The 12,853-nt window shown below is 41.8% G+C and overlaps 2 protein-coding genes across 2 annotated transcripts; both read left to right on the forward strand.

Annotated features, from left to right (window-relative positions):
- Positions 1-2,398: 2,398 nt before the first annotated feature.
- Positions 2,399-9,717, forward strand: LOC114783401 (zinc finger protein 135-like; the record flags this gene model as incomplete). The annotated part of the gene is made up of 3 exons (XM_028968873.1): positions 2,399-2,594; positions 4,682-4,738; positions 9,107-9,717. Coding segments are annotated over exons 1-3 (864 nt in total), but the record flags the coding sequence as incomplete, so codon positions are not given.
- A 9-nt stretch (positions 9,718-9,726) lies between these two features.
- LOC114783395 (putative zinc finger protein 833) lies at positions 9,727-12,525 on the forward strand (the record flags this gene model as incomplete). The annotated part of the gene is made up of 3 exons (XM_028968868.1): positions 9,727-9,775; positions 11,168-11,764; positions 12,021-12,525. Coding segments are annotated over 3 exons (726 nt in total), but the record flags the coding sequence as incomplete, so codon positions are not given.
- Between the last annotated feature and the right edge of the window lie 328 nt (positions 12,526-12,853).

The raw sequence follows: 12,853 nt of genomic DNA on the forward strand, positions 1-12,853 counted from the left end.
TAGCACGGATGTATACCTAGCCGAATTGCACTGTAAGGGGCGAGAACGAGTCTTTGAACTGTGAAATTACCACATCAAATGTGACGTGGTAACATGGATGCAGCTATTTAACTGAATAAACAGTTGGTAAACACAAGTACATCTTATTGAACATAATTTATTTTCATCACCAATTATCATAGTAGAACAGCTTTCTCAAGCAGTTTGTGATGCATTTTGGGAACAGGAGATGAGCCCCTGGTCTAATGCGCCACCTGGCTTGAGAAACCCGTTCTCAAAGACTTACTTTAAGTTATTATTTGGGTAGCACACATATTCTGAATGCCTTCGGCAGAATTCAAATGAGCCATTTTAATCTAGATTAATTCCAAGATTGCAGTGAGATTAATCTAGATTAAGAATATTAATCTATGCCCACCTCTAGTTTAAATACATTTATTTTCTTAATAAATAAGTAACAATAAATTGTTGTAACAGCAATATCTGATTGTCACTTGTGATGCACAGCACATAGTGCACACAGTGAAATTTGTCCTCTGCATTTAACCTATCACCCTGAGTGAGGAGTGGGCAGCCATGACAGGTGCCCGGGGAGCAGTGTGTGGGGACGGTGCTTTGCTCAGTGGCACCTTAGTAGCACCTTGGCGGATCTGGTTTCGAACCGGCAACCTTCAAATTATGGGGCCGCTTCCTTAACTGCTGAATCTGAATGTATTGATTTTAATGAAAGTTCTGAAGAAATTGAAACTGCATTTTCATGAGAGTTTTCAGGAGGGCGATCAGGAGAGTGTCTACACCTACAGCCAGCAAAGAATTTGTACCTTCCAAACCATTTTTTATTAGGTTATGTTTAATGTATAATAGAATCTTTAAAACACTTTTTGTCTTTGGCATTTTGTTGTGTCTCTGTCTCTAGACCATGGGACAAATAATTATCCAAACACAGAGCAACATACAGTACAGGCCAAAAGTTTGGACACGCCTTCTCATTCAATGTCTTTTCTTTATTTTCATGACCATTTACATTGGTAGATTCTCACTGAATGTTTTATATTGTAGTTTCTTCAAAATAGCCCCCTTTGCTCTGATTACTGCTTTGCACACTCTTGGCATTCTATTGATGAGCCTCAGAGGTCGTCACCTGAAATGCTTTTCCAACAGTCTTGAAGGAGGTGTTTAGCACTTGTTGGGGTCCAGCTCACCCCAAACCATCTGGATTGGGTTCAGGTCTGGCCAGATCTCCACTTTTTGTTAAGTACATAACTCCACATGTGTTCATTTTGCCTTCAGTGAGAATCTACCAACGTAAATGGTCATGAAAGTGAACAAAGACAAACAGAATATCATGGAAGGATATCATTTTACATTTACAGCATTTATCAGACGCACTTATCCAGAGCGACTTACAATCAGTATTTACAGGGACAGTCTCCCTGGAGCAACTCGGGTTTAAGTGTCTTGCTCAGGGACCCAATGGTAGTAAGCGGGATTCGAACCCGGGTCTTCTGGTTCATTGGCGAGTGTGTTACCCATTAGGCTACTACCACCCTGGAAAAATCATCAACTCACAGATAGAGAAAGCGTGCTTAGCGTGTGTGAGTGTGGGCCTGTGAAAGATTTGCACGGTATGTACAAGGTTTAGACTGTGCTCGAGTGCAGACAGACCACAAACCTTTAGTACCACTCATAAATATATATGACCTGGACAAAACTCCCCCAAGGTGTCGAAGGCTTCTCATGCACCGGTCTCGTCACAGCGACTCAACGAGATCTGAGTAGCCACACGAAACGACACATCAGGAAAGGATGGCCACTAAAGTCAAAAGTGAAACTGTCTTTACAACTGTATTACTCTGCTAGAGCACACCTCTCAGAAACTGATGGGCTAGTATTGTTTCAGGATATGCTGGTCATTCCTGTCACCCAACAGTCCAAGGTGCTGACACAGTTGCATGAAGGACACCAAGGTTTGACAAGGGGCCACGCACTAGCTAAGATGTCCACGTCGTGGCCACGTATCTGTAAGGACATAACTCAACTGGTCAGCTGGTCAACTCAGAATGGGCAGTGGTGGCCTAGTGGTTAAGGAAGCGGCCTCGTAATCAGAAGGTTGCCGGTTCGAATCCCGATCTGCCAAGGTGCCACTGAGGTGCCACTGAGCAAAGCACCGTCCCCACACACTGCTCCCCGGGCGCCTGTCATGGCTGCCCACTGCTCACTGGGTTAAATGCAGAGGACAAATTTCACTGTGCGCAGATGGGAATACCTCACATCTGCAGAATTCAAGGGTTTCTGTCAAAAGTATTGATTTACATTTCATATACATTTCTACCAGTCCACATTATCCTCAAGCGAATGGTGCAGCTGAGTGTGCGGTACAGACCCGCATCTCGCTCTGATGTGCTACAGGGAGACCCCTAGATCACTCCCCAAGCTGTTCCAGAGTCAAAACCACAACAGCAGTTTGAAGATCAACCAGCAGCAGGCTCTACTCCCAAAGACATGCCACAGGATTAGAGACAGCCAGTTTAACCAAATAAAGGTGCCTCACCAAAGGAAAACACAGCCTAGGGTGGTGCAGGTGACATCAAGAGGTAGAGAGGTCAGACTTCCTCTCAGGAAAAAGCATGAGAAATGAGAGGTAACCTTATGACATCATAAGGGGACAAATTCCAGATCCGTCCATGTGAGCTGCCACTCTGTGAACGGTGAAGCAGAATGACCAAACCATGCTTGGTAATAGGGGAACTTTAAAGCATCCCCACACATTTTATAAGTTGTGTGTGTGACATCACAATAATAGCCCAGATGGGAATGGATATGGAGCTGGGTGACGGTGAACTGATAGTCTGTAGAGCAACATTTCAGCTTTAGACAGACAAACACCAAACAAAGAGAAAAAAACATTCAAAATCAAAGTTGTGAACACAAGGGTACATGACAAAGGTAGAAGTGGAGAATAGAAGGTCTTCCTGACCTCACAACTAAACTAAAACATTTGTGACTAGACTACTTTATTTTTTTTACATTACATTTACATTTACGGCACACCCCCTCCAGTGTGACTTACAATGAGTAGTTACTGGGACAGTCCCCCTGGAGAAGGATTAAGCAGTAGTAAGCAGGACTTGAACCTGGGTCTTCTGGTTCATAGGCAAGTGAGTTACCTACTAGGTCACTACCACCCTATAGTTAAACCATTTAAAGCTTTTTTGTATTATTTAAAAGAAATTTGAGAACATGGCTCAGATTAATCAAGTGAATATTTATGAAAATAATTATAATTTGTAAGTATTTAAAATTAAAGTTAAAGTGACACAGTGCACACAATGAAATAGGTGGTAGTAGCATAGTTGGTAACACACTCACCTATGAACCAGAAGACCCAGGTTCAAATCCCACTTACTACCATTGTGACCCTGAGCAAGACACTTAACCCTAAGTTGCTCCAGGGGGGCTGTCCCTGTAACTACTCCCCGGGCACCTACTTGAAAGGTGCCCGAGGAGCAGTGTGTGGGGACGGTGCTTTGCTCAGTGACACCTCAGTGGTTAAGGGGCGCTTCCATAACCACTAGGCCACCACTGGCCCATTCATTATTCTAATAAAACTACAACTAATACAGAAGAAAAGCATAACTAGTAGCTGTCGAAACAAGCAAGGTACAAATAGTGATGATACAATTAACACTAATGTTTCGTTTTATTTGATGATTCCTGTCTCACTTGGAGTCGCTTTCTGAAATTGACGAATCTGCTGCCGTTTGACGAATCTGCTTCTGTTTACATCTGCAGGAAAACCAAGTAAAACACAAACAAGTGCACGCGCGAGTCACCCTGCTGACGTAAATGATCCGTTTTTTGGAGTTTTTATGATTTGTATGATTTGGTAAGTAATTTTATTCCACATAAAATATAATAAAATGTAGAAACGCGTGTTATTTGGACTGTTTAAAGTGGCGGTCTGGTGAGGGAGGAGCGGGCTGATTTAAACTCGCTCTCCACACAGACTCGGGTCAGACTTCAAAATGTTCTTCTGACATTTGTATTGTTTTTTAAAAACCTTAAATGTAAGTAGTTTGTGTCCAGCGGGCTGGTGAACAGGTTAACCAGCAACAGATACAGTTATGCTAAAGTATTTTCACGTTAGCAGCTAAATGCTCTTTTAGAGTGATGTCTGGGATCATTCACACTTTTAATCTTTAATATCCAACACATTTCCAACATCACCAATCATATTTAAATAATGTGAGCTGTGAGCTGATGTAAGAGACTGCAGCAGCTCACATGAGCTACAAGCCTTTTTATGTGAATAGAGAGAAGCTGGAGTTGGTTGTGCTCGCTGTAAAATTAGCTGTAACTGAGGAATCTCCTGGGAATCATTTATAAAGGTGACTGTGTGTCTTTATGTAATATCAGAAATCTGCTTTGTCTATTTATTTGTATTTTATAGGAATACTGTTAGGAATACCATGAATGTTGGGTGTTCTGCAGAAAATAATTCTAGAATGATTATTGGTGATAAGATCATTGTTGAAAGAACCTTCTGCTTCATTCCAAGGTCCCAAGATGGATCCCAGTCTGTCTTTGTTACCTGTTGATCTGAGGAGTGTAGACCACAGCAGCACACATGTTAAACCAGAAATATCAGCAGATACCATCACATCTCTGAACTGCGGTAAAACACTGGAACCAACAGGAATTGTTGTGAAGAAAGAGTCGGATGATGAAGAATATTCAGGTGAGGGGAGTTAAAAAGATTGGAGGGGCTTTTAGTGATCTGTATATCAATAGCAATTTAGTGTCTCTCTGATAATTCTTTTCACTTTTCTGTCTGTAATTTTGTGGGCAGTGTCTGGCTGTTGCTGGTTTATGGTGAAATGATGGTTATTCCACTTCCAGATTGTGGTCCCACCAATGCTCACCGGGACATTCACTAGTATCTGTAAGGTCTTGAGAGTTTTTTTTTTTTTTTCTTTTTCTTTTTTTTTTTTTTTAACCCATCCCGAGATGTTTATTGTGTGTCACCTTGGTAATGAGACGTCTTTTAATTGGCATCAGTTGTGACTGAATATTAATTCAAATTTTATTTGTCACATACATAGTCATACACGGTATGATATGCAGTGAAATGCTTTTTGCGACTACTACAGACCACAGTATTGCAAATGTTGCAAGTATACAATGAAGACCAATATGCAAATATTTCAAACATAACCAAATATTACACTTTTACGTCTTTAACATAAAAGTGAAGTGATTGTCACATGTGATAAACAACAGCACAGCACACGGTGCACACAGTGAAATTTGTCCTCTGCATTTAACCCATCACCCTGAGTGAGCAGTGGGCAGCCATGACAAGCGCCCGGGGAGCAGTGTGCTTTGCTCAGTGGCACCTTGGCGGATCGAACCGGCAACCTTCTGATTACTGTTACTAGTTACTGATATATTTCAGCCGGTGTCATGACTTTCCAGGTCTTTTTGCACCTACCTTTCTTCCTTGTTTTCAATTTTTTGTAAAAGCACTTTAAAAAAACAAAAATGATCCTCTTGTATTATGTATCCCAGTTCTGCCCATTATTATTACTGTTTAAAAAAGTGAGTGGGTGTTTAAACTACTAGAATGAGGTTGAAGTTTGTCATATGTACAAAGTACAGCGTACAGAGCACAATGAAATTCTTACTTGAAAATAGTGCTGCATGATTAATCTAATCGCAATCGTAATCACGATGTCAGTCTGTGCGATTACATGAACGCAAAAAGCTGCGATTTAAATGATTAGTACATGGATTGGATCAAATTCAAATTCAAATTTTATTTGTCACATACACAGTCATACACGGTATGATGTGCAGTGAAATGCTTTCTGCAACTGCTACAGACCACAGTATTGCAAATGTTGAAAGTAAACAGTGAACCAATATGCAAATATTGCAAACATAACCAAGTATTACACTTTTACGTCTTTAACATAAAATATGTGTAACTGGTAGGGTGAAGGTGTGCAAATGAGTTACAGTTTTTACAATGTTTAAGAAAGAAGAAAGAGCCATAAAAGCCATAAAAGAAAGAGCAGTAAGGGCAAAGTGATTATGTGCAAAGTGGTTTTGTGCAAAAGAGTCCGGAGTGATTGGAGGTGAAAGTGCTGGAGTTCTATGTACTCTTGATGTTGAGAGCTTGGACAGCCTGCGGGAAGAAGCTCCTCCTCATTCTCTCTGTGTTGGACTTCAGGGAGCGAAAGCGCTTCCCTGATCGCAGCAGAGAGAAGAGTCCATTGTTGGGGTGGCTGAGGTCCTTCACTATCTTCCTGGCCCTGGTGCAGCACCGTTTGCTGTAGATAGATTGAAGGTCAGGGAGCTTGGTACGGATGATTCGTTCGGCTGATCGAACCACCCTCTGTAGGGCTCGCCTGTCCTTCATGGTGCTGTTCCCGAACCAGGTTGAGATATTTCCCGTCAGGATGCTCTCTATGGTGCAGGAGTAGAACTTCCTGAGCACCTTGGAGGGCAGTCTGAAGTCTCTCAGGCGTCTGAGGTGGTAGAGACGCTGCCGGGCCTTTTTCACCACGGTGTTGATGTGACAGGACCATGACAGGTCCTGCGTGATGTTAACACCGAGGTAACGGAAGCTGTCCACTCTCTCCACTGGGCTCCTGTTGATGACAGGGGTCTGGTAGGTCCTCTCCTGCTTTGTACTGAAGTCCACTATTAACTCCTTTGTCTTGCTGACGTTCAGGTGGAGATTGTTCCTCTGGCACCAGTTCGCCAGATTTCCAACCTCCTCCAGGTAGGCCGTCTCGTCGTTGTCAGAGATCAGGCCCACCACGACAGTGTCGTCAGCAAACTTGATGATGGTGGTGGAGTTAGTAGTGGCTGTACAGTCATGGGTGTACAGGGAGTACAGCAGGGGGCTCAAAACACAGCCCTGGGGGGCTCCAGTGCTGAGAGTGATGGAGGCTGAGACATGTCCACCCATCCTTACTGCCTGTGGTCTCCCGGTTAAGAAGTTGGAGATCCACTGACAGAGAGATGAGCTGAGTCCCAGGTGCTCCAGCTTGGTGGTGAGTGTGGAAGGGATTATTGTGTTAAATGCTGAACTGTAGTCAATGAAGAGCATTTTAACATAATTTCCCTTCCGAGTGTCCAGGTGGGTGAGTGCAGTATGGAGGAGATGTGATATGGCGTCATCCGTGGACCGTTGGGACGGTATGCAAACTGTAGTGGGTCGAGTGTATCTGGTAGTGAAGAAATGATGAAGTCTCTGATCAGCCGTTCAAAGATCTTCATCACTACTGAGGTGAGGGCTACAGGGCGGTAGTCGTTGAGGGAGGCAGGATGGGTTTTCTTGGGGACCGGAACAATGATGGACTCCTTGAAGCATGTGGGGATCACCGACTGAGATAGAGAGAGGTTGAATATCTCTGTAAACACAGGTGCTAGCTGGTCCGCGCAGGCTCTGAGGATTCTTCCCGAGATGCCGTCTGGTCCTGCTGCCTTCCTGGTGTTCACTCTCTTGAAGGCTCTCCTCACATCATGCTCGGTGATGACGAACGCGTTCTCGGTGCTGGCAGTGTCCTCCCGTCTGCAGCTGTTGGAGCCGCTAGCCGTAGCATCGGATCGGCAACATATCCGATCCATTCTCTCATTCTCTCAAAGTTTGCGAGTCTCACTTCAGTCGGATGTGACGTATTTGGTCACATAACTTTCGATTCAGAGACATATGGTTAGACGCCGCATGACGCGCTGCATCGTACGTCAACGTCGCCGCCATATTGCGATAGGCTCTGCTGTGGCGTGAAGCATATACATGTCTATGGAGAGAAGTGCATAAAAATGCCTCACTCTTGTGCTGCTTGGGGCTGTACAAACCGCTGTACGCTCCAAACCAGGGATTACATTTCATAGGTAAGGCTGGACAATTGTTTTTAACATATTTGGCCATTATAAAATCCCGTTTTATAAGTCTTAACCTTAGCTAAGATAGGCTAAGCTAGCGAAGCTATGCATTCCTGTATTCAAGTCAGCCTCCAAACAACGTTTTGGTTAAACGTAAGAACTATAATATGGGATTTTATAATGGCCAAATATAATCAAAACAGTTGTTTAGCCTTACCAGGGTTTGTCGTTCGACAGTAATGTAAAGAGTTATTTGTGATTATTTAATTTTGTAGAATATTGTATTTTGAAAGCACTGGGCATTTCAAGTTGTTATAAGTAGTTTGTATGTTTATCATATCGCAATCGCATATCGCAATATTGATCTCAATAATCGCAATATGTCTTTTTCCCCAAATCGTGCAGCCCTACTTGAAAACCTCTCCCACGTAGACAGAACATAGAACATGATACATAGAAGACAAAGTGCAGCAGCAATAAATAATAAGTCACAGAAGGGTGAATATATCTAAGTTGCATAAGAAAGTGATTGTGCATAATTTAAGTGACAGTGCAGTGCATACTATGTGTGTATAGCCTGATGGCACTTGGGAAGAAACTGTTTCTGAATTGTGATGTGCGTGTGTGAATTGTCCTGAGTCTCTTGCCTGATGGCAGGAAAGTAAACAGTGCAGGATGGCTGGGGTACTTCAGGATGCTCTTTGTTTTCCAGACATTTACATTTACAGCATTTATCAGACCAAGCTCACGCTCCTCTGGTACAGAGACTGAATGGCCCTTATGGCAACAAGTTGCGTCGCCACCTAGGGGAAGCGCAGGGGAAACCGGAAGTGATGTCAAAGGGAAATGGTAGGAAGGCGGGAAGGGTGGATGGCACGGCAAGCGCAGCCCCGAAAAAGGAGACTGAGGCTCCTTTTATTCCGTCTGTCCCACAGCCGGAACAGGTGGGCTCAATTTACAATCACCGGGCACCTGCAAACAACACAAACATAGAACAGAAACACACCCAAAATACCAGGACGTAACAATTTGTAAAGAGTTTATTATACAACTTCCTGCTGCTGTGCCTTTGCTACGGACACGTCACCTTTTCAAAAACAATTACATTTAAATTTACTTATCAAATTAGATGCTGCAATATATATATATCGTTTATCATTTATGGTTAAATTTATATCGATATGAATTTTATGCCGTGTCGTTTTTACAGGTCAGGAAAGTAAATTTGCTGTACAGAGGTGTAAAGAGGAAACTGAAGAAAATGGACACCAGTTCAACCAGTATGACGACAGTTTAAGACAAGTTAACATCCTTGAAACAGGGAAAAAAAAATATTCTAAAGAGAAGCCTTACCAGTGTGAAGAATGTGGGAAGATTTTCGCAAAAGCAGGAGTCCTTAAAAAACACAAGACGACACATACTGGAAAGAAGCTGTACCAGTGTCCACAATGTGTGAAGAGTTTTACACGATCATCATACCTTCAGTCACACAAGAGGACGCATACTGGAGAGAAGCCCTACCAGTGTGTTCATTGTGGGAAGAGTTTTGCAAAAACATCACACCTTAAAAGACACAAGAGGACACATACTGGAGAAAAGCCCTACAAGTGTGAAGAATGTGGGAGGAGTTTTTCAGATGCATCATACTTTAAAAGACATAACAGGATACATCTTGCAAATATCTACCAGTGCGCTCTTTGCTCTAAATGCTTTAGATCATTAGCTCAACTCAAACATCATCAACGTTTTCATACTGAAGAAAAGGCCAACAAGCGTACAGAGAAGAAATCAGATATCATCACACCTGTGAATTTGGTTGAAACAGTGGAAGTAACAGTGAAGGATGAGAAGCAGGACTTGGATGGTGTGATTCATTCAGGTGAGTGAAATAACATTTTTGTATTTCAAGTAGAGGGTGAATATGTATTTCATACACACAAACGTATTTTCCCAGACTGTAATAGTGTGATGGAGCATTTTATACATTTAGAAATATTATTCAGGAAATGTCCTGTATATGCAGCCCTCGTGTTCCCCAGTCTAAGTTTTGGTTTTTATTAAGGCCTTGTTCACACGAACGTCTGAACCAGACATTTTTCCAGTGTTTGTGGCGTTAGGTGACTGTAATGGGACCATTTGTCTGCTCGTTGAAACAAATATATTCATCCACATGGGTGTTCAGCACCAGCGTTCAGTTAGCTGCACGTTTGGATGGCGTCAAATAAACACTGCATACATCAAGTGTTAAACAGCATCAATCAAACACCAGTGAAATGCCAATCGAAGGCGGCAACAAAACACTGCAGATAGGCGGATGGTGTTCAGAAGGCATTCATTTTGAACATCTGAGTGGATGAGGCCTTATAATCTTTTATTATCTGCAGCTTTAATATAATAAGATTTTAATAATTAATATATTTGACTGACCTCTAAATGTTTCACTTTGAGTTTCATATGAAAATGATCAGCTGTGTTTGTCTTTATATTGTTGCTACCAGTATGTTACATTGCATCGGGAAAGTATTCATGGCGCATCCTTGTTTTGTACACTTTATGTAACAGCCTTATTCCAAAATGGATTACATTTTTTTCCCTCAGAATTCTACTCACAACACCCCATAATGTTAACATGACAAAAGGTTTACTTGTGGTTTTGGGTAAATCATTAAAAATAAAAACTGAGAAATCATATGTACACATCAAGTTCAAATCATTAGTTTTGTGCGAGAACGCAGGTTTTAAATTCAAATGTACAAAAATATATATATCATAAAAATTATTAGTAATTCTTGAATCTAGAGTTTAAATGTCTTACTTGTAGACCCAATAAATAAAACAAAACAAGCCTTTAATCTGTCAGTATAAAGTTATGCTATATGTTGATGTATCTGTAAAAGGTTTATTGTACAACTTCCTGCAGCAGTGCTTTTTTGCGTTTGGACATGTTACCCTTTCAAAAATTATATACCGCAATATATACAGTCTGCAGTCTTTGATTAAATTTATATTGCAATATGATTATGAACAGTCCTAGTTGTGAATTTAAATCCCTAACCGCCAAGGTACCTATGACATCCCCTTTTACAAGGGACTGTCCCCAGACTCTCCCCCACGAGTGTCTGTCATGGCTGCCCACTGATTACTAAGGGCAGAGGACACATTTTGTTTGTCTTTGTGACACACAGTAAGCACAGCACACTCACCGTGAACAAATGTTTCACTTTCAGGCTTGAACATGTCTATAGTGGCTTATGGTTGTTTGTTTTTACAGATCAGGAAAGGAAATTCGCTGAGCAACTTCGGTGTCAAGAGAAAACTGAAGAAAAGCTGCACCAGTTCAACAATTATAACAACAGTTTAAGACAAGTGAAGGTCCTTGAAACACAACAGAGAAACTATTCAAAAGAGAAGCCTTACCAGTGTGAAGAATGTGGGAAACGTTTTACACATGCATCAAACCTTAAAAGACACAAGAGGACACATACTGGAGAGAGGCCTTACCAGTGTGAACAATGTGGGAAAAGGTTTTCATGTGCATCAACCCTTAAAAGACATAAGAGAACACATACTGGAGAGAAGCCCTACCAGTGTGTACAATGTGGGAAGAGATATCCATTTGCATCAACCTTTAACAGACACAAGAGGATGCATACTGTAGGAAATTCCAATACGTTTGTACAACATGGGAAGAGATTTACACTAGCGTCATTCAAATGTAATCAAAGTTTACACACTGATGATAAGATCTATACGTGTATAGCAGTCGTTGAACTGAAGAAATTAGATATAACCACACCTATACATTGTGGTAACATACTGGAACCAACAAGAATTGTTGTGAAGAAAGAGTTGGATGAAATGTATTCAGGTGAGTTGAGTACAAACGATTGTAGGGGCTTGTTGTGATATGGATATCAGTCGGAATTGTAGAGGTGAACATATTCTGTAGGAGATAACAGCATATTTATCATAACGTCACACATTCTACTGTTCTCAAAAAAAAAATTCTCAGTCCCTCCAGGAATTTATGATGCGTTCTCACTTTTGTTGAATAACCACAACTTTTTAGTTGTTGAATAACCACAACTAGACTGTGACTGTGCACCAATTGTCTGACTCCAAAGTGCTTCTCACCATCCTGAATGTCCCCAAGAATTCAAGGCTCACAAGCCTCAGCGACACAAATGGGGCAGTGGTGACCTAGCGGGCAAGGTAGCAGCCACAAAGCATCATCCACACAGACTGCTCCCTGGGCGCCTTCCATGGATACCCACCGCTCACCAAGGTGAAGGGTTGTGTACACCGTGTGTGGTGCTTGCTGTATATCACAATGACAATTAAATGAATTTTACTTTCCTAAAAATTTGCTTCTATGATTCAATTTCGGTTTATTGAGATGCACAATCTGGGTCCTTGAAAAAACCAATGGAGTGCAGTTTCCCAACAGAGCTCATTTACATATTTTATGACAGCTCTGGGGTTGAAGTAAAGTGGAACTTCATCTGGGAGAAGCATATGCCAGCCGGTTTTACTCATATTTGATGCCGATTTGCTTGATTCTTTGTCGGCCAGTGTGCCGTAGCCGTATAAGTTGGCGCATAGCAGGAACCGCTGCATTTTAGTGTCTTGAATCCAGAGTGGACACTTGTTTCCTTTTTTCAGGGACTGTGTTTTTTTATTGTTTAATATATAATAAAATCTTTAAAACACTCTTCGTCTTTGGCGTGGCTCCTCTCCATTTTGTTGTGTCTCTGTCCCTAAACGCTGGAACGTAACAACCCACTGGTTCTTTTGAGTCTTGTGTGACGGAACAAAAAAAAACATTTGTGATCATTTTTATATCCAGTCACAGAGCAACTGCAATGCTTCACACGTTTGGAAGCCATGACGGTCGGTGGAGATAATGTTTCATGGGAGGGGTGGGAAATTCTCTGGGTGGAATAATAGAGGACCTTTA

Source organism: Denticeps clupeoides, unplaced genomic scaffold (genome assembly GCF_900700375.1).
Source record: "Denticeps clupeoides unplaced genomic scaffold, fDenClu1.1, whole genome shotgun sequence".
Classification (NCBI taxonomy): domain Eukaryota; kingdom Metazoa; phylum Chordata; class Actinopteri; order Clupeiformes; family Denticipitidae; genus Denticeps; species Denticeps clupeoides.